Source organism: Condylura cristata, unplaced genomic scaffold (genome assembly GCF_000260355.1).
Source record: "Condylura cristata isolate star-nosed mole 26May11 unplaced genomic scaffold, ConCri1.0 scaffold00007, whole genome shotgun sequence".
Lineage (NCBI taxonomy): Eukaryota > Metazoa > Chordata > Mammalia > Eulipotyphla > Talpidae > Condylura > Condylura cristata.
The window spans coordinates 34,163,715-34,186,465 of record NW_004567108.1 but is presented as its reverse complement, the minus strand read 5'-3'; the positions used below and the strand labels follow the sequence as shown (position 1 = coordinate 34,186,465).

Below are 22,751 nucleotides of genomic sequence, written 5' to 3'. Positions count from 1 at the left end.
GTGGAATCTTTTAATCCGGGGACTCCTTGGAAAAACTCTGAGCAAGGGACATCTCAGATATATTTGATAATCCCAAATATTTCTACTACAGAGGAAGTTGAAATGTCAAAATGCCTTCAAGGTAAGGTAAATGTGTGGACTTGAAGGGTATAGGGCAACAGTCTGTGCAACAGACTGGCAAATAGGAAGAACAGATGCTTCACAGAATAATTCACATTCACTTTTTAAAAAACACCGACTGTGCCAAAGAAAACACAAAGGTTGGCAACATTTCCTTGTCACCAGTTCACAAATACTGTTCTACATGGTGTTAAAACAAAACATCTTCAGTGGTTTAAAGGTTAGAGGAAACTGTTTTAATCTAAAAAGATCCATCAAAGTCAGGTCATTATAAAGGAGATGCCAATTGACAGAAAAATTAAAATTCCTGGTATCTTTTCATAACATATTGATAAAGGGGACATTTGAACTCTTATATGATGTGATGTCGATCTACCCCTTGGAAAAAATAGGAGATATCCTTTACAATCATGTAACAATCATGTTGCTTGAAACTGTGTTACTGGCACTCAGTCATCATTTGTTGAATGAATTAATGTGATATAAGCAGAGCAAAACACTAACTGAAGATAGCCTCAACCTCTCTTTTGAAGTTATAAAACTTAGGGATGGATCTCCAATTCTAAGGTTCCTCTTACCTTCAGGATTTATTTTTAACCACAAATATCTTTGCAGGAGGCCAAAGACTTCAGTGTTATGACCTTCCACATCCCATTTCTCTACCAGGATACAAAGAACATGGGCAGCCTCCCAAGAACAGTTATTACAGAGTTCACTCCCCAGGTGGTATCCACACGGACTTAGTCCTTTGGGAGTGAGGCAGGGGAATTTTGCACTCACAATGATGACTCTTTAACTCCCTGACTTCACAATTCTTGAATACAGAGAGGGAGTATCAACTCACAGAATAATGAAGAATAGATACAAGTATGTATGTACAAGGATTCGTGTAGTGCCTGGCACATAGTAAGTACTCATCAGACTATGGATATTATTTACTATGGAAATAGCAGCTGAATGAACTTTTTAAAAGATTTATTTATTTATGCATACAGAGCTGGGGTACAAGCCAGAGGTGCAAGGGCGGTGAGAGGCTTCACCAGAGACAGAGAGGGGAGCAGAACAGGCAGATCTACATAGTATACTGCTGAGGGGAGCAGCGGGTGGGTCAGGAGAGGTCTGTCACACCATATGGGTCACCTCCAGGGCTGGGGATTGAACTCGCACTGAAGCAGCCACTGCCAGCTTCACAGTGCTGCATCCTTACCCGTTGCGCCACCAGGGAGGGCCCCTGAATGAATTTTTTAATGAACCTAATTGGGGTAGGAGTGAGGAAGGTAGGATAACATATTCACAGATTGAGGAAAAACAAAGCTATTTCAACAGCTGTCTATAAACTGTTTTTGGAAAGGTGAAAGTGGGTAAGTATTAACATAAATAAAACTCCCTACATTTAAATGAAAGTCCTTATCTATATATGTATACACTTACATATTCATAAAGTTCCTCTGGAAGAACAGCTAACAGGAAATACATATTATGTTTATATTATCTACTAAAAAACTCACAAGTCATTTTTAAATTAAATGCTGCTAGTTTAAAATATCTCCTCAGTTTTGCATTATTTGGAGGAACTGAAATTGAAAATACATGTTTTATGCTTTTACTGTCAGACCCTTGATACTGCCCTCTAGTGTCTGGTACCCACACTGCCACTGCTTCCTGCAGCCACAGCTTGGCAGTTCCAGACCTGTTCTTAATTAAGTATTAGCACACTGTATCTTGCTAATACCAGGTTAATACTATAAGTAGTTAAAGCGTTAAGGAACTAAACTGCTATCTAGTCAGTTACTGAAATGCTTTAATAGTAGAAAATTCAGGGACTGTGAAGGATGGCATTATCTCATACCTACCTCATTCTTGTGGTAGATGAAATATTAGATTACTTGATTTATAACACATCATCTCTTCATTTTAAAATTGGCAGTTGTAAAAAAGGACCTTTCAGTTGTATCTCAAGTGCACAACATGTTAGCAACTAAATTTGTATTAATTCACTTGCTGCAGTAATTTCCTTCTGCGTATGTTGAAATAAAGGTTGTTTCACATACAAAATTTCCTAGTATGTTTTTATTTGAAAGAAAAGACTCTGAAGTCTGTCTCAACTTTTTCATTTTCATTGTTCTCTAGGTTATTTACTATGTGTTGTAATTTTTAAATTAATATTTTATTGGTTTTAAGAATGTTTTCATCAAAATATTTCAGAAAAATACAGTAAAACAGTGAAAAAATAAAAACAAGCTATAATCAACATATAACTATTGTTAACATTTCTAATCATTTCCTTCCAATTTTACTAATGCTTCTATGTTTTTATACATAGTTTTTGTGCTGAATTTGAAGTCTTTTAAGTATATCTCTAGTGTCATACATAAATGTTGTCTATCCTTGTTAAATATTGCAATATCCTTACTTGAAATGGCTGTATTTCAAACTGAAAAGTATGGTTGGAGATAGGGTGAGAAGGTCCTTTTTAAAAAAAAAAAAATTATTTATGCATAGAAGAACTGGGGTGTAGGCCAGAGGTGCTGGGGATGAGAGGGTTCAGTCCTTTTGAACACACCCATTAATTCAAGCTAAGTATGGGACCTTCTGTAACTGATATTTGTGTTCCATGACACAATCACAGGATGTAAATACACAGGTTATCACACTTTAGGCTGCCGTTCTAGGCCATTGCCTCCACAGGCGATAATATTACCCTTGGCCCTTTACAAATATTTGCTATTGAATGGAATTACTAGGGCCTCCTCCAGTAAATTAAGCAATGGTGCATGATCCCAGACAAGGGAGAGGTAAATCTGGGTCGAAGGACCTGCGAGGTGCAAAGAGGGACCTTGTTTTACTTCTGGATGTTTTCACCCATTTGGACGAACACTCTTGGTCATCACCTCCGAATGGCAGGTTCCCAACGATCCGCAGGCCCATTCAATAAAATGTTTGTGGGCGTGCTCCCGCCGGAGGACCGCGTTGGACAGCGCCGAGGTTTGGGAAACCCACCCCGCGCCCAGGAGCAAATATAAAAAGTCGGGCCTCAGGCTCCCAGCAGCTCACCGCTTCACAGGGGGAAACGCTCGCCTCATCTCTGTCCGCGTCAGTGCCAGTACCTGTGTATACACCACGAAGATGGCACCCCCTGGGGGCAAAAAGGCCAAGAAGGTGAGTTTTCATCATAAGTCGTAAGTCGATACCCACTGTTCTCGCACCCCAGCCTTCAGGGAGTGCTGAGGGTCCCCGTAGCCAGGCTGCGACCTGAAGGTGCCCCTACACTATTGCAGGACCCAAAGGCACCCCTGCGCCTCCCCCAACTCACGCCCTTGTCCAGAGGACGCCCTAGATCTATGTGACCTCTGACTCAATTCCCAACATTTTCTTAGTCTCGCATCCCCAAGACCAGCGCACTCTTTCCAAAGATGCCGCTCCATCTTCCCTCCCCCATGGCGGCATGTTGGAATGCTTCATTGGTGCACCCCAGCCACTGCGCACACCCAGATCCCAGTGCTATCTGGGGAGCCGAGGTCGCACCGCGCAAGATGCGACAGTTTCCCTCCGGCGCCCGGAGGAGCGCCACGGGGTCTGGGGCAGCCTCTGCAGAACTGTCGCTGCCACACCGCGGTAGCCACGCGGCCCAAGCCGTGGGTGGACGATGACAAGTCTCCAACCTCCGTTTGGTTTTAGCTATCACAGAAAACGTACCAGGCGGGCATCAAAAAGAAAATGTTAGAAAAATGGGCATAATTGCTGTAAGATATTAAGGACTGTTTAAAAAGCAAAATCTCAGCAGCTCCAGCACCCGATTAACAACAAGCCCTTCTCTTCCTTTTTGGGACCAGAGTTTCAATCCAGACTTTCAGTTTGGGGATAGTTTAAGGGATGGATGGATGGACTGAAAGTGGAGGCACACATTCACTGAAGGTCTGACTGGGACTCTGGTGGTCGGATGGGAAGAGAAGTACTGAAGGAGGGGGTAGTATATTTGACTCTTGTCAAAGCGCCCACCCCAGGTCTGATGGACTGAGGCGTGCATGCCTGAAGAAGTAGCAGGGGAAGTCAGGTCATGGTATCCCCTGGGATTAAGGACTGTGAGGGCTGCTGTTGTCTGCTCCCCAGTGCCAGCTCTAGCTTTAGAAATGATCTTCCCAAGTTTCTAAAGGCATGACCCCCAAATTAAAATTGCCTCCATACAAGAAAGAAAAGTTAATTCAGTTCCCTTTGTAATGCCATACACTAATAGATGCCTGTCCATGCCATGAGCTGATGATGTGTTGGATTCCAGTTAGGTTGAGAATTTTTGCCAATCCATAAATTTAGTCAATGAATAGTCTATGTAGACTGGAAGAGATAATTTATATAGAGATTTAATTTTGGGTGGGGGGAGGAGTTGACCTTATTTGCATACTCATGGTTCCAAGCCACACTTTATACTGGAACTCAGAAAATGAAACATTTTTGTGGATGGTGATAAAAAAAAAGGGGGGGGGGGAAATGTTTTTAAAAGAAAATGAAACATTTAAAAGGATTATCTTAGCAACAGAGGGACATAAGGTGGGGAATTTTTTTATTCCTCAGAAACATTACTACAAAAAGGTCAGTGTAAAGGGGAATAAATAAAACATGAAAAATAATATATCTATACTTTGAGTTTAAAATTAAAATATATTTTACAAAGCTAACACATGCTTATTGTAGACAAACAGGGAAGCACTGAGAACATGTGTACTGCATTTGGTATATATACTACTAGTTTCTTGTCTTAACAAATGTGTACTTTTAAAACAAATGTGGTCTCCTACTACACATGTTGCTTTGTCATATTTTTTACAAAATAATTTGGTAAGAATTTTTATCTAGGCTAAAAAGTTTTTCAGATTGGGAACAAAACTGGCTAAAGTTTGAGTGATTTTTTTAAAATGCAGTAGAATCTAAGAATATTTCTCCATATATAACTTTTCAACATGTAATGAACAACTGCATGACAACAGCAACACCATCACTGAATAGCTAACTCTACCACTACAGAACAGCCAACTCTAAGCATCAAAATATGTTAATACTTATTTGAAAACATGCACAAGCGCTCAACAAGTTTGTTCAGTTGACTGAATAAAATGTCATGAATTAGTTCATATAAATGAAAGTTAGTAGAAAGTCGTATTTCATTTGACACATACATAGTTCTGATATAACTATGCACTGAGTAGTATGTCTATTTTTTAATTAAACGGTAGACTGAAGATGTGGCTTTTACACATTGTAATAATAACAGAGTACTTTGATTTCAAAAATATTTTTAGCTGTTTTAGAGTTGTTATGTTATGATCTTCAAGCCTTGAAAATCTTTCTGGAAGAGATACTCAAGAACACATAGCATAATACTATTTTGCTACTGTAAGTGAAAATATCACTTGTTTTCTCCTCATTGGCACCAGCTGACCAAAGACATGGAGAGGGTCAGAGAAGGGAAAAGGATTAAAATGAGGACGGCTCGACAGGTGTCGAGGACTTAGGATGCAAAGCCCTGTGGGTTCCTCTCACAGATTTATGTAATCTTTGCAATTATATCAGCATCTGTTTTGTCAATCTTTCATCACAATAAACAGAACACAATAAGTAAGCACATTCCAAGAAACTAGAGTCTTTCAGGTCTTTCTACCTCTCTACCACCACTTAAAATCACATCTATAAACCACTTACTTATGGTATCGATTCAGGAGGCCCTATACTCCCTACCTGAGCACTTGTGTAAATTACTTTTGATTCTGGATCTTAATTCTACAACTGTAAAATCAGAATGACCCAAGTTAGACTAGGGTACCTTATTTTTAAATTCTGAGATTCTTTGACATTAAAAAAAAATGGTTACACATTCTAATTCACAAAACTCTCTAAAAATATTAAATTCAAAATGTATCTTTTGAACATTAGCACCAGGATAGTTATTGCACTATCCTGTAAATAGAGCAGGTACTATACTGTACTGTAAATAGAACAGGTATGGAAACTAAGCAAGAAGTCAGTTTTCAAGCATTTATTCACATACATTACATTTATATGCACTTTCATGTTTAGACATGCCATCCTCCTGCAATAGGCTTCAAGGAATCTTTAATGTGCCCTGCTCCTGGCAATTTTACACACAAATCTCCATTACATGAGCATTCTGGTTGTTTGCTCACAGTAACAGATTTATGTTTAAAATGCACCCACATCCCATTCTTTAGAAGGAGAATTCTAAAGAAACCATACTTCTCAGCAATATGATAGCAAAAGTACTAAAAGTGAATTGCCTTGAAAGCACAAGTAACTCCTTTTCTCCCCTTCTGCCCTATCTGTCATTTTAGGGCATCCTAGAACGTTTAAACTCTGGAGAGGTTGTGATTGGAGACGGAGGGTTTGTCTTTGCCCTGGAGAAGAGGGGCTATGTGAAAGCAGGTCCATGGACCCCAGAAGCTGCTGTGGAACACCCAGAAGCAGGTTGGTGCACAGTTCTGTTCTAGGTTCTCATAAAACAGCACTATGTCAACCCAAGTCTGGGAGCATCATATCAAACATGGACTTTCATGCCACATTTTCCTAATATTTATTATTGCCTACTAGGCACTGTATTAGTGCATAAGTATAGATTCAATGTTTGATCAGCACAATGGCTCTCCTGGTTGCTGTCACCTATTTCTACTTCTTGGTCCTGCCCCTCTAGAGGAGTTTAGAACCTGGCTCATTGTCTTCCTCTCTGTTCTCCCTCACCTCTATTCATTCACCATCTAGCTGATCTAGTCTGTTCTCTTCCTGTCAATGCCTGATCTCCTCCTCACCTCCAGTGAGCTTTTTCCTCCACCCTCACCTCAGCAACCCCCTTTTACCTTACTATCACCAATAACAGTCCACACCTGAAATCTCAAACACAGGTATCCCACTCCTGACCACCACCTCCTGCCTTCTGCTCACTTTTTCTAGTACTCCCCCACCTCAATTCAACAAGACTCTCAGTCTTGGGCTCTATGGAGCGTTTCACCTGTGGGGACCCAGGCGTCACCGGCATGTAGCTGCTCATGCAGCAGGAGCTGGTCCCAAGGCATCATCCCAGGAGGAGGAAGACCCATTGATGGCATCATGGGAAGGCCCCTTATGTGGGAGCCTGACATCATGTTAAGGCCAGAAGGGTCCAGGAGAATGGGTAGAGATGGGATCTTCAGCAGGAGGAGCAGGGAATGGGGTAGAAGAAACCCCCTGTTGAAATGCAGCAGTGGCTTTGTTAGTCAGGCTCTGAGCCTGCTCCACCATCCATTTCTGAGAGTAATCTTTCACATTCTCTTTCCATTTCCTGTCACTTCAGTCTGTCTTTCTCACAGCTGGAGAGTAATGGTGATGTGTCTATGCCTAAGCAGTCACGATAACATCTGGCTATTGGCTCTGCAGGCCATTCTTTTGAAGCAGTTTGAACAGAGGCCTCTGCTAACCCCTCAGGGTGGTCTGGAGTTGTACAGGTTTTTCAGAGCTGTCCCAAACTGAGTCAACAGGACTGGACCTTTGTGTTCTCTCCCTACCAATAGACCATGCACCTCAAACAAGTTATCAGCCCTCCCAGCCCCCAGAAAGGAAAGCTCCCTTTGGCCTAGAGAGCATGTTACTGGCAGCCATAAGCAGCCAACACTTTGAAGGAAGTTGAGTCTTTCAAGGTGTGAATATTATACAAGATGAGGTTTTTCATGTTAATTAAAGAAGAGTATATTTTAATGAGTTCAGTGATAAAGGCTGAACACTAAGCATGTAAATTGAATTTTGAAATTAAGTATAGACTCGGAGAGCTAGAGTAAGAAACCCTGACACAGTCATTAAGCTGCATGGTACTGAGGAAATTACTTAGCTTCTCAGGGATTCTGTTTCCTCTTCTATAAAACTAAGATAATATTGACATCTACCTCCAAAAGTTACTATGAAGATTAAATAAATTACAGTGTTTAAAATAGTGTCTGATTAAATTAGTATATGGTGCAGGTTAAACACATTTAACTATTGTTATTGTTAACTTATCTGAGTTTATTCTCTTGACAGTATTCTTGATTTATTTAGCCTATGGTTAAATAAGCATGCTCACATAATCTCGAAATAGTATTCAAAGTAAAAGAGCCTTCACCCTGTGAAACCCAGCAAATGTATACAATTTTTATATTTACAAATAAGAGTAGAAATAATACTGTATTCCACCCTTTAAAAAAAATGAACCAGTAGGTTTGGGAAATCAAAACAACAGTAGTTCTCAAATTTTACTTTACCAACTGAGTTCATTAAACTTAGATCCCATTTAGAGATCTGGGTCCTTAACTCTCAAAGGGGGCTAGAAACCTGCATTGTTTATAATTGTACCCAAGTGACTGTAAGGTAAATTACACTGTGAGAAGCATTAAAGGGCTTTAAGGAACACAACAAAATAATCACTGTTTCATTAACTGACTGGTGATTTTAAATATTTCTATGGTTTGTTTCTTAAAGTTCACTTGCTGGATAAAACTCAGAATAAAATGTTTCTTGGGACAGACTGATTTTAACAATAAGCTATCTTTGCTCAATCTCTGCTATATAAACCAAGTAAGACTGTTATTTAAAACATAAGTTTCAATTTTATAAGTCATCATTTTTAAAAAGTTAAACATTAGGAGTTCAAAAGAAAATATTGATTTTCTTAATGCAGAAACAGTATGTTTCTTCTCTTCACCATCTGTGTCTTGGTTATTTTTAACTCATTTAGGTGTGTTAAGCAATAGCTCTACTTTTCTTATGGATATTCCGTGTTTTTCAAGAATTAATGAAAACTCCATGAATCTGAGTCATTAGATTTAATCCTTGCTTTTATGGACTGAAATCCCATATATTCCACCCTACCAGTATCTGGTTTAAATTCTGTCAACCACACTGGACTACAGGGATGCATCAGAAAAGACAAATCTGTAATGCAGCTGCACAAAAACATCTTTATGGGGTAGTGGATGTTTTACCCTTTGGGTGCAGTGAAATATGTTTAAAACATTCCTGCGCCAAATGAGAGGAATGGTCAGCCTTCATGTTATTTTATACAAATGAATTTGTATCTACAAGTGCCTTTGTAAGTTAGACTGAATGATAGCTGGAATTAATCTGAACCCTGAAAAGTTTCCCAGCAAGCTGGCCTGCACCCAAAATGTTTTTGTAGGACTGGAATATTGACTTTTTGATGCTGGGAGCAGTAAGAAAAGGAATGTTTCACTCTAGCTTCACAATCCTTATCCCAAGCCATTTTGAGTCAAATGTATCCTGGAATCCAGTATTTGGGGGATTTATAAAAAATTAATAGTGCCTGTGTTACATAATATGTAACCCCATAAAGGTCTGAAGCAGTCTCCCTCCATCATAATCAAGTGCATTCATACTTTTTTTTTGTATCATATCAAAGAATATGACTACCTAGATTAAATGGGATACAATTAATTACAAACAGCCTCACAGTTGCTCAGATCATATTTTTTCCCCAGATAATTCTATGATAAATTTATTATTGCACTGAAGAAATATTGAAAAGTTTTATTTGAACTTTTAGAGTTTTCTGTGGAATTCCTAATACTAGCATTTTTTAGGTAAATTTACAAGAGTAATTATTTAACTATACTCTTGACATATATAACTGGAACACACACACACACACACATCTTGGTTATATTTAGCTATTTAGCTTTATGGTGATAAATAAAACAAGTATAATAAAGAATTTAAAGCCATAAATGAATCTAATTAATTAGTATAGGTTGTGTCACTGTGTAGAGATGAGTCACATCCTATTAGTGATCAGAGGATAAAGACTCTAGGATTCTTATGAGAGAAAACATAAAATAGAAATGTGACACATATCCAGAAATTACCATATTGTAATTCTCCTCCTAAAGTTAATACCAAAAGTTGTGATTTTTTCACATAGTAGAATAAGGTTTGCTGGACCTGCCTGGAGAGAGTTGGGGAATCTGAAGTTGTGGTAACTACATCCTGGTGAGTCTAAGTTGGGTCATACTTTGAGAAACACTACAGTTTTAAGAAGCATAATAATCAAAATGATTACTTACTTGCAAGGAGATATTTTCACCGTTTTGGACCACTGCCTTCTGAGTTTCTAATGGACACTCAGGGTTTAGGACTGCTACTTTAGAGCAAATGATCTTTAAGTTGAATACATGTGGCTATATGGGGAGGGGGGAGTGGGAATCCCGCCATATTTGGTCCAGCCAGTGAAGGTTTATTTAGTCACTTGGCATTCATTCTTGGACCAATGTTTAGGACCTTGCTCACATTCTTCTACTCTGTTTCTAGAATTATCCTTCAAACACACAGCAATCACATCACTCCACTGCTTACAAACTGTTGCTGTTTCCTTTATACCTGTGACCTGAAGCCCAGATGACATGCTTGGGATGACATGCTAGTCATTTTGTATTTTCTCTGCTCACCATTGTGACTTCACCTTCAACTACGTATCTTCAACATACCCAATTCCAATCCCCCAGACTACTTGCCATTGCCCCTGCCACACCTGTTTTTTTTCGCCTTAGCTCTCTGCTCAGGTGGCCACTGGGAGGAAATCCCATCCCCATCTTCTCTGTTTAGCAAAAATGCTGAGAGAATTCCTTTTCTGTGAGATTTTCTTTCCTTTGCCTCATAGCCATGGTAAAAATAAACTCTATCTGGCAAAAAACCCCAAACCCACTTCTCATTAGTTTTCAAGATGCACAAATGACAAACAACATTTTTTATTTTAAGGAGATGTTTTCATATTTCCTCACTTTAGAGCCTTTTGAAAATACTGGTCAGTAAACCAATAGAAATTAATACCTTTACTCATTCAATCCTCCAGTTCGTCAGCTTCATCGAGAGTTCCTCAGAGCTGGATCGAATGTTATACAGACCTTCACCTTTTATGCCAGTGAAGACAAGCTGGAAAACAGAGGAAACTATGTTGCAGAGAAGATATCAGTGAGTAAAAGCATACATGAAACTTTTATGAGGGGCATAATAGATATATTTATCAAAGTTCTCATAGAGAAAAATGTTGAGCTTCTTCAGCGTTTGGTTTTATCTTAAATAATACAGAAATGATACATCTGTGAATAAACTCAGGTTTTAGCTGGGGCTTCTGAATTAACAGAAAGAGATTTTATGAAATAGATCAAATTAGAATTTAATTATTCTTCCAGTCTCTTGACTAAGTTTACTGACTGGATATCTTTACAAATTCTTATTACCTTATAGTTGATTAAAAAGCTTTAATTGACTGAATTTGATTTAGTTATTCAACAATCTACAGGTACAATTCTTACATCAGCATCTGTATTTATCATACCACACCACCTCCAGATTTCCCATCACTATCCACCACAACCAGTCAGTCCCTTCTGACTATTCCTGCCCCCACTGTCTTCCCCTCTGGCAAGCACCAATTTGTTCTCAGAGTCAAAGTGTTTTTTGCCTTGTTTGTTCATCTTTTTCCCTTTACAGTTCACAAAAATCATTTAGTATTTATCTTTCTCCTTTTCGATGATTTCACTTGGGCATAATCCCATAAGGTCCATCTGTGTTGGTGCAAATAGAAAAAAATCATCTTTTAATGGCTGAGTAATATTCCATTCTGTCTATATAATAAATGTTTTCTATTCATTCATCAGTCATCATCAAGTACTTGAGTTGTTTCCATATTTGGGCTATTGTGAGTAAGTGCACTGAACATAGGCATTCTCGATCTTTTCAAATTAGTGTTTTCCGATTCTTTAGGTAAGTAAATACTCAGAGGTTGAGTTGGTGGATCATCTGATAAAACTACTTTTAATTTTTTGAGGAGTCTCCATACAGTTTTCCAGAGTGACCGTACAAATTTACATTCCCAGCAACAATGCATAAAATTTTCTTTTTCTTTACATCCTTCCCAATAATTTAGTTTAAAAATATGACATAAAGTATGAGCAGAGTATAGGTTCAAGGAATTAGTGAACCTGGAATCTTCCCCTACTTACTACAAGAAACTATGTGATATTCATTTAATTACCTCATCAATTTGGCAACTTCTTCATCACTAAATTGAAAAGGGAGTTCTAAATTTCTACAAGTTTATGTGAGTGACAGCATTGGTTTTATTATTTTTTAATTGGGACATTTCCATTTTAATGCCTAATTAAACAATACCTTACTTGTTATATTATCTGTTAACTGATAAAATACATAATCATAAAAAACAAAAATTTAATCACTGCAGTTGACTTTTATTCTAATTAATCATTAAAAACAAATAATTGTCATTGTCACTGTTTGCTAGATATTCTTCCAAGTGCAGCTCAGAAATTGGCATGTCCCAGATCCTTTTATGGGAGACACTTACCCTCTCACAGAGCTTTGGTTTAATGTAATATCTTAGGTAGCACACCTTCTAATTTATTTCTTTCATCACTACTATTAGTATTATTGCAAATTGCTGACCTTGGTAAACACTGAACTATTTCATCACTGTTATTTTTTAGAATAAAATCACTGCTGGAATCACACAATGAAGATATGGGCATTTGTGTTATAAGTTTTGTTTTACTTTCACATGAAAATGTAAGTATTTCTATATTCACCCATTTTAGGGGCAGAAAGTCAATGAAGCTGCTTGTGACATTGCCCGACAAGTGGCTGATGAGGGCGATGCTTTGGTGGCAGGAGGAGTGAGTCAGACACCTTCATACCTTAGCTGCAAGAGTGAAACTGAAGTTAAAAAAGTATTTCAGCAACAATTAGAGGTCTTTATCAAGAAGAACGTCGACTTCTTGATTGCAGAGGTAAAAATGTGACAAAAGAAAAAATTACACTATACACTTTCTCTGCTTTGAAATTCATGAAAAACACCATGTAAGTCTAGTTGCTTACTTTGACTAGTTAGAGTAATGTTTAGTTTGGAACTTTCTTACAAGTTAGAGCTTTTATTAAAATTAAGTTAATCTAGTTCAGTGGTTCTTCAAACCTTCTAGCTGCAAGTCAGTTAGGAATCACCATTCTATTCTGCTTAAAAAATGTTGGGTATCACAACTCAAAATTTGAAAAATGCTTACCTGCTGATAATTAAATCATGAAGACTAGGATAAGTTTTCAAATTACTTGGACAGAAACAAACTTAAAAGCATATCACCCTTATTTCAGTATTTTGAACATGTTGAGGAAGCTGTGTGGGCAGTGGAAGCCTTGAAGGCATCTGGGAAGCCAGTGGCAGCGACCATGTGCATCGGCCCAGAGGGAGATCTGCACGGCGTGCCCCCGGGCGAGTGTGCGGTTCGCCTGGTGAAAGCAGGTGATGATGGATTTTTATCAGCTTGCAATCAGACAGGCTTTTAAAATAACACACAAGTGCATGTCCATCCAGAAATCAGTATACTACTTTTGTTAAAAAAGATAAAACGATTCATTTATCCTTTTAGGATTATTGATACTATTATTGAGTCCCAAAGTGAAAAAAAAAAAGTTTAAAACATACACATACCAGCCATTTAAAAGGGTGAAGCAGACTTACGCTGGGTTTGACACCTTAAAATGAGAAGAATTCTGGTAAGTCTAAAAGAGCATTAGGAAGAAATGTGTTTGTTTTCGATTTATGTCAAGAAGTCTTTAAATTTAATAGTTCTGAAGTTAGTTGCCCTCTTTGCCAAAGTTTTTCCAGTCTCATAAATTAATGGTATGGATAGCCTTTTGTAATTGGTATTATAAATCAAGGAACTCTTTGATAGGAAAAACAGCCTACCTAATTTATCTTTTTACATAGTTTTCATTCTTGATATTGGGTTTCATTTCAATTAGGGGAAACTCGCAAACTGTTTTCAAAGCTGCCTCGTTTGATTCCAAGGAATAGTTCAGTGTCAGAGAGTCTGACTTACTCTGTGGAACAGAGATTTTAATTAGTTATTTGCTAAATTTCTGATTTTTATTCAATTCCTAATATGCCAGGAAAGTCCCTTCATATTTGTCATTAGTAAGAACAATTGTTTAGATTTAGGAGCTAAGTTGTAAAATTCTAATTTGGAGTGAAAAATATAACAATGGGAGAAGAAGCAAGTTAAGTTGTTTTAAAAATATCGAAGGACACCTTCATCATCCCCATGTTAATTGGCAGGGATTCTTGGCCTGCGTCTAAACTATTGTTTGTCATTCTGTTCGGAGTAGGTGGTCATAGTGTTTGATGTCACTGCACTCTGTTTATATCCTTCATGTAATTTCCCATTTATCTCATTTGTTTATCATTTTAATGTCTGACTAACTAGTTTATAAAGTCCTTTAGAGCACAGACTATGTCTGTTGGCTTAACAGTAGGAACCCTGTGGTTAGCACAGCACCTAGCAATTATAGGTCCATAATCAATAGCTGAATAATAAATCTAGTACATCTTCCAATGTTAGTTCAAATTCTACCTCCATCTACCCTTACATAATCATTAATATCCCAAGTGAGCACTCCTTCTCAGAAACTATGACATTTTCTATTTATGCTATATATTTAGAATATCCTTAGAAGGCACTTTCCAATCTGTGAAGCTGGCAACAGGATTCTGTAGTCAAACACATTTAGAAAATACTGTGCTAAGACAAGTCAAGCCAATCTCTCTGCCACAGAACTTTTCAGAACCTGATATATTCATATATATTAACAATTGCAAAGAAGGAGATATAGTGAGTAGATACTGCCTAATTTAATTGACCACAGTGCCTTATTTTCATGAAGTAAACCCTGGGGAGTCCTGTGCTAAATTGGTGTCCAGGACTATGTCCTATATTTATATTTCTCTATAATCTCTTCTAGGGATTTTTATACCTAATAAATTTCCAAAAACCAGAGAACTATGATTAATTCATCAGTGTAATGATACCAAGCAAGGAAGGAAAAACTTTGGCAGCAGAGCATGCAAAAAATAAGGTCAGGCGGAGAAGGAAAGGAGAGAAAGAAGAGGTATTCAAGATCCAGATGAAGATGTTAAGTAAGCTGTTGAATATACAAGTCTGAAGCTCAAATGAAAGATCAGAGTTAAAGAAGTTTGGTAGAGTTCTAGATACAGATGGTACTGAAAGTTCGGAGACTGAAAAGGAAGTGCAAATGAAACAGGCAAGATGACTTAGAGGGATTCTGGGACACAGGATTAAGGGGGTCAGCCTTGGTGAGAGATCAGCATGCAACACACACACATACACAAAAACAAACAACAAAAAAAGTAAAACAACCCCAGGAGAAAGAAGCACCACTCACAATTATAGAAGTTCTCAGATGCCAAGAAGTGGGTGTTGATGGAGAGAATGAGTACAGGGATAAATGCTGCTGAGATGTTGAGTAAGATGAAAACAGAGAAACAACTTCTGGATTTGTCAAGATTGAGATCATTGGTCTCATTAACAAAAGTTGATTTAGAGGAATGATGGGAAATGAGGCCTGACTGGCACATGCATGAAGAGCAAACTGCAATCCCAACCCACTGAGGACTACAGATGTCATGGCTTGTAACATGAGCTCTGTGGACCTAGAATCTGGATTTTGATGTCACTCTCATTGTAGCCAGAAAGAATCGCTCTTGTCCTATTTTTGGTATCTTTATATCCAACTACAAAATTTTAGGACATGAGTCCATAAAAAAAAAAGTTATTTGAAGGTAGAAACAATCCAAGTGCAAATGATGAATGAATAGACAAATGTGGTATGTCCACATAATGGACTATTATTCAGCCATAAACGGGAATGAAGTTCTGATACATGCTCTAACAAGGGTGAACCTTGAAAACATGATACTAAGTGAAATAGGTCAGTCACAAAAGAACAAATCTTGTATGATTTCACTTATCTAGAATAAGCAAATCAACAGAGACAGAAACATATTATTAGGAGCTAGAGAAAAGGGAATAGGAAATTAGTGCTTAAGAGGCACCAGAGTTTCTCTCTAGAGTGACAAAAGTTCTGGAAATAGACTTTGATGGTTGTAAAAAACTGAATTAAACTGCACACAAATGTCAAATACATACATATAAATGTGTTATATATGTGTATATGCACACACACACACACGTATGTATGTTATGTATATATAACCACAATTAAAAATAAAAAGAAAGGTTCTATTTGGGAATTCCTTCTATCTTAAGAGGGTGGACTGTAATAATTCTAAAGTCATACTGTATCCTTAAATCTTCTGGAAAAAGAAATCTCCAAAATTAGTACAATGATTGCAATAATCATCATGTTTGGTAGAGATATGACAACATAAAAAAATGAAGAAAGTTTGTTTTTGCAAAATTTGTTCTTTGATTTTATAAGGACAAACAACAGATTTTACAGGGAAAAAATCTCCACGACAATCCCATATAGTTGTGAGTCTGGAGAAGCTAAAATGTAAATGAGAAGCTTGTCAAAATGAGTAATAGACTGTTAGCCACTTCTATTAGTTAAAGTCAAAGAACTTTTGAGATTTTTTTTTTCCTAATTACAAACTCCAAACACAAAATTCCTCCAGAAAACATGTTACAGAAAAACTTTCCTAAATTACATTCTGCTGTTGTGCCCAAGGAAGTTAGTGATATTATTAAATTGACCTGATGAAAGGGAACATTGATTTATTTCTTCAATGAGTGGTATGGTAACCACAGGTGCAATCTAGCAGCTGGGAGTACTGAAAAATTAGTGTGCTTGCAATATAATGTCAAAGATTGAAAAATTGACTACTAAAACTTGAAGTTCAAAAAAATTCTAATAATGATTTTTTTAATAAAAAAGATGGACAGTCAAGTGTACATAAGTGACACTTCAATTATACCAGACTCTTCAAAGCACTTTTCATGCAAAGTACTTGCTGCCTGTTAGCAATCATTCTTGCTCGACGATAGATAGGTTTTCAGGCAGCAAGGACCAAATACTGTACTTCCAGTTCACTGTTATAAATAAAACCTCCCCGATTAAGAAAGAAGAGTTAAGTCTACTGGTATCTGGTGAACCCCTAAAGCTAAAATGTTCATCCTATTTGCAGGAGCTTCCATCATCGGTGTGAACTGCCACTTTGACCCCACAACTAGTTTGCAAACAGTGAAGCTCATGAAAGAAGGCTTAGAGGCTGCCAGGTTGAAAGCCCACCTGATGGCTCAGCCCTTGGCCTACCACACCCCTGACTGCAGCAAACAAGGATTTATTGATCTTCCAGAATTCCCCTTTGGTAAGAGATGTTTTATAAACTGTCTCAGTGTTTTCATGTTTGATAAATTTCAAATTATAGCCATAGCATTTTATCATAGTAAAGAAATGGCTACATATCTCTTTATTTCTTGCTCCAAACCCACTAATATTAGATAGCAGTAGAAGTAAATGGTAGAACCCCAAGCAAAATACTGAACTTAAATGTAAAGTCAAGGGTGAATCAAAATCCAGAAGGACCAATCCCCCCTACCCCCCAAAAAAAATGCTCTTGTGGGGAATCAGTGAAGATTTTTATTTTGGGCCCAGGTGACTTTGGTTTGCTGACTTGTGTGACCTTAGCAAAACACTTTAGTATCTCAAGATCTTAATTTTCTCTTCCCCAAATTAAGAATATTAGAACAAATTATCTCCAAGATTCTTTTTTTCTATTTTGAACATTGCTCAGATACTCCAGAGTTTGCTTGGGATTGGGTAAGACAGCATCACTGAGTTACTGTTGAGTATAACAAACTTGAAGAAGAGACCAAGTAGAGGAAGTGAGGGGATGCTTGCAGTCTAGGTGAAGGATCAAGCATGTTTGGGAAGTAACCGTGAGTCTACCTTGAAAATCATGCCTGAGAGGTCAGCAGGCATGACCTGTTGAAAGCATGCCAATCTCAACTTTTTATCATATCCTATATTCTATAGAAACTCTCAGAGAAGTAAGATATTTAAAAAGTAATCGCTCTAGGAGAAGCATGGAAAGAGGATGGCAAAGATTTTGTATAATTTATTATAGTAGAATAAATCACTATAAAACTTAGCAAATAATAAAAAATAAATAACAAACATTTAAATTTCACAGTTTCTGTGGTTCATGAATTTGTGTACTGCTTAGTGGCTAATTCTTGCTCTGGTGTCTTAAGAGGTTATAGCCCAAAGACTAGTTGGAGCGGAAGACCTGATGGAAGCTAACGGATTTCCTTCCATGCTCTCTTATTTGGCTATTGGGAATTTCACTTTCTTGCTGTCTATTTACTGGAGGCATCAGTTCCTGGGCTCATTGGTCTGATCACTGCGCTGCTTAAGTGTTCTCACATCATGTCAGCTGAACTCCCCCTAAATGAGTGGTCTGAGAGAGAACAAGGCAAAAACCATAATGTCTTTTATGACCTAGCCTCCAAAGTCACAATAGTCTATTCACAGACCATGATGAACATCACTGGACAGGGATCACTGGGAACCTTATTGAAACTAGTTTTCATGACATTTAAAACAAGATAAACACAAAGTAGCTGACAATTTATAAAAGTTGAAAATAGAATATTGGCAACTTAATTCATTTACTGAAATCACATATCTATTATAAATGCTTATCTTGATTATTTTTAAAAAGATTTATTTATTTATTCATACAGAACTGGGGTATACAGGCCAGAGATGCAGAGGGTGAGAGGATTCACCAGAGACAGAGTGGGGAGCAGAGCAGGCAGATCAACAAAGTACATTGCTGAGGGGAGCAGTGGGCGGGTCAGGAGAGGTCTACCGCGCCATGTGGTCACCTCCGGGGCAGGCGGGAATCAAACTCATGGGGAAGTGGCTTAAGCTTTTTAGTGCTGTGCTTTAACCCGCTGCGCCACCAGGGAGGGCCCTATCTTGATTATTTAAAAAAAATAATTCAAACAAAATGCCACTTATTTTATAGGACTGGAACCCAGAGTTGCAACCAGATGGGATATTCAAAAATATGCCAGAGAGGCCTACAACCTGGGGGTCAGGCTTATTGGCGGGTGCTGTGGATTTGAGCCCTACCACATCCGGGCTATTGCAGAGGAGTTGGCCCCTGAAAGGGGATTTTTGCCACCAGCCTCAGAAAAGCATGGCAGCTGGGGAAGTGGATTGGATATGCATACCAAACCATGGATTAGAGCCAGGTAAGAACCTTTACAACAAATTTGTCAAACCAAACTCATTTAGACTATGAATATTTCAAATTCAAGTGAGGTCATTATAAAGAGTGCAGCTAATTTGCTGTGTGATAACAAAAAATCAGTTGTTCTTAAGCTGCTCACTGAGATGTTTATAAAACAGCCTTACAAAATGATTTATAAAGAATGCTTTAAGAATATAAGCTATAAATGGTGGAAGTCATAATGAAATGTAGATTTCTTGCTCTAGGAAAGCACCATTCATGTGGTGGACATTAACATTGAATGAACTGGTTAAGAGTTAAGTATAACAAATATTAATTCTATGACTGTTCAATGACTCAAGCATGATTCTTGAGACTGGGAATAATGTGTTAAGATAGAAAAGGTCTTTGCCCTTAGAGCTTAACATTGTTCTGGAGGAGATGAACAACAAACAGATTTTTTTTTTTTTTTTGGTTAGACAATGTGCAGAGCTCTGGGAATAAACAAAGGAAATCTGTGATGCCTTGTTTAGAGGATCTCACAGTCTACAGTGCAAAAAGAATATTCTGGTAACTGCTTTGGTAGAGGCATGGATTTAAAAACAAGTTAATAATGAATAACTGCCTCTACTTAACTGGTATTTTAGAAGAAAGGGAACTTTTACTGGATCTTGAATAACTAAGTAGGCGTCCACAAGACAGGAAAGTGAGTGGAGGATGAGTACTCCAAACAGAAAGGTTTTTCTAACCTTAAGTACAACTATGTCAGGCATTTGTGGACACTGAGGTAGCAAGCTAGACAAACACAGCACTGTTCTCAAGGATTTGGCATTCTAATAGCCAGAGAGATAAATAAGAAAGTTCAAGTTAGTCTAGTAAGTTCATGGATAAAGATATGCATAGGTGTTGTAGGGTCTGAGATAATGGTTCATGGTGCAAGACAGAGTTAGTGAAGGAATTTCGAAGTGAGTGATGAAGTACATTGCCAGACAAGGGAATAGGCTATAGAAAAGCACAAAAAGGAGGAAAAAGTATTAAGAAACTGGAAGTTTGGGAATAATAAAGACAGACTTTGATAAAAGACACCCATCAGAAATATAAGGATGCCTAATTTGCTAATGAGCTATCTGTGATGTCCTCCCAAAGGCCTTCATTCTTTTTTTTGGATTTTCTAAAAAGATTTATTTATTTATTTATGCATACAAAATTGGGGTGCTGGCCAGAGGTGTAGGGGCAGTGAGAGGATTCACCAAAGACAAAGCAGGGAGGAGAACAGGCTGGCTGATGAAATACACGATTGAGGGGAGCAGCAGGCGGGTCAGGAGAGGTCTGCTGCGCCATGTGGATCACCTCCAGGGTTGGGGATGAAAGTCACACTGAAGCAGCTTGCTTGCAGTGCTGTGCTTTTAACCTATTGCGCCATCTGGGAGGGAGGGTCCTGCAGTTAGGATCCTACAGGTCTCAAGTGGTCCAGAACAAGTTCATATTTGCAAGTTAGCAAATTTTTATATAAGCCGTAAGACAGGGGCCCCTGTGAGAATCCTTTGCTAGAACAGATACCAGATATGATGAGGCCCTGAGCTAGGAGACAATAGAATTAGAAAGGAAAAAGTTGTAGGAGCCACAACAACACAGGGCTTGGGGAAAGGCAGCAAATGTGGCCTCAGCAAAAGTGGTTCATGCGGGCAGTTCCAGTGAGGATTGAGAGACAGCGTCAACTGGAGAGAAAATATCCTAATCCTAAATTCTTATCTCTTGGTCACTGTGCACACATTATCATTTAGAAATTCAAGTTAATTTTAGACCTGTGGATTCTAGAAAAGGAGAAAGTTTTACCCCAAATTTACAAATGTGTATTAGTGGACATACTTTCAAGAGTTCAAAGATGGCTGTGTGGAGGTATTCGATCGTAGTGGTATGGAGACCCACACTCAGGGAAAAGTCTAATGTGTGTTTTGTTAACACAGGGCCAGGAAGGAGTACTGGCAGAATCTTAGGATAGCCTCTGGAAGGCCATACAACCCTTCAATGTCAAAGCCAGATGCCTGGGGAGTGACCAAAGGAACAGCTGAGCTGATGCAGCAGAAAGAAGCCACAACTGAGCAGCAGCTGAGACAGCTCTTTGAAAAACAAAAATTCAAATCTTCACAGTAACCTCAGTGGAACCTATTTCTACTGAATTCCACTATGCTTGGGCCACAGTTCCTAAAAATAAGGAAAAGATGGTTAAAAAGCAATGCTTGTTTTAATGCCAGCCTACACATTAAAAAAGATATTAGCTGTACAAAATAGAATTGCAAGTAGCACTTGACAACTTTGAAAATATGTTTTAGAAGTTTACTTAGAAGCAAAACAAAAAATAAATCTTAAACAGGTTTACTTAGCACCCATGATGTATAAGGTATTAAGGAAATCTCTGAATAAGGAAAAGTAATTCCTGCATTAATCCCAACTCAGGAAGTTTGCAGGCTAATAAGGAGGATGAGACATGAACTGATAACAAATGACTCACACCTGGACAGGGGCCAATAAAATGCTATGGGGAAGTGACTTCCAAACGCTTTTGAGCATGACCTTTAGTAAGAAATACAATATAACGCACATTATCACCCAACCTTTGGAATAAAATTGTGATCCATTCTTGTATCTCTAGTATCTTCTATTCCATTCCTTCCCATCCCTATCTTATTACTAAAATATGCTACTTTTGACATTTCAAATTGATTTTGTGAACCATTAATGGGCTTTGGCTCACAGTTTGAAAAGCACTGCCATGGGACACTTTTTAAAGTTTATTCTTAGAAAATCAGATAGGACTCAATCCATAATTATCCAAGCCCAGAGTACAGATCTCAGAGTTCCAGAGTTGTTCTCTTTGATCCATTTTTCACTACTAATAAACATACAGACCAACAAGGGGGGTGAGCAGATGTAGGCCTTCTACATCCTGCTCAAAATCGAACCCACCTAAATGCCTCCAATTTGGTAAGACTGAGGAACAGCAGAATATATGTTACTTAGGGAACTTTGGGGAAAGAAAAAGTATAATAAAATAGAGATTCTCCAAAATCTAAGTTTCTCAGACTAACAACTGATATTCACTGTAGAATTCAAGCCTGAAAATGGAAGAATAAACATGTCCACTCTGAACTTACCAGAAAAGAGTTTAAACATTCTTGACTTAGTTAAGCTGTTCTGAAATGGTAATTTTCAGCTACTAAAGAATAATGATAAAACATAGCTGTATTTGATTCTTATTTCCATCCTATAATTCACTGCATCCTGTATTAAATCTCTATACTTCAGTTCACCCATCCATTAAAAAAATATTACCTACCTCCAAATAGGGAAAGAAGAAGTAAAACTATCCTTATTTGCAGACAATATGTTCATATGGAAAACCCTAAAGGCATACAAGGAATCCAAATAGGGAAAGAAGAAGTAAAACTATCCTTATTTGCAGACAATATGTTAATTTATATGGAAAACCCTAAAAGCTCCACAGAGGAACTAATCAAAACCATCCACCAGTTTAGCAAGG

The 22,751-nt window shown here is 37.9% G+C and overlaps 2 protein-coding genes across 2 annotated transcripts in view; one reads left to right on the top strand and one right to left on the bottom strand.

Moving 5' to 3' along the window:
* DMGDH (dimethylglycine dehydrogenase) overlaps nt 1–11,011 on the bottom strand; it is an 89,829-nt gene extending 78,818 nt beyond the window's left edge. Inside the window, exon 1 of the mRNA XM_012721959.1 lies at nt 10,972–11,011. The gene's annotated coding sequence lies outside the window, so the exon portion shown is untranslated. The remainder of the gene's footprint in view (nt 1–10,971) is intronic.
* On the top strand, nt 3,146–21,364 carry BHMT (betaine--homocysteine S-methyltransferase). Its single transcript, XM_004678181.1, has 8 exons — nt 3,146–3,279; nt 6,462–6,594; nt 10,994–11,112; nt 12,756–12,947; nt 13,306–13,453; nt 17,156–17,338; nt 19,004–19,232; nt 21,178–21,364. The coding sequence occupies exons 1-8, from the start codon at nt 3,247–3,249 to the stop codon at nt 21,362–21,364; spliced, it is 1,224 nt and encodes a 407-aa protein (XP_004678238.1). The 5' UTR covers nt 3,146–3,246.
* The last annotated feature ends 1,387 nt before the right edge of the window (nt 21,365–22,751 follow it).

Excerpts from the sequence above, each read along its gene's own strand:
- BHMT (XM_004678181.1), top strand. The coding sequence starts at position 3,247 with ATGGCACCCCCTGGGGGCAAAAAGGCCAAGAAG. Across the intron at positions 3,280-6,461 it reads GGGGCAAAAAGGCCAAGAAG|GGCATCCTAGAACGTTTAAA; the intron begins GTGAGTTTTCAT and ends CTGTCATTTTAG. Across the intron at positions 17,339-19,003 it reads TCTTCCAGAATTCCCCTTTG|GACTGGAACCCAGAGTTGCA; the intron begins GTAAGAGATGTT and ends CTTATTTTATAG.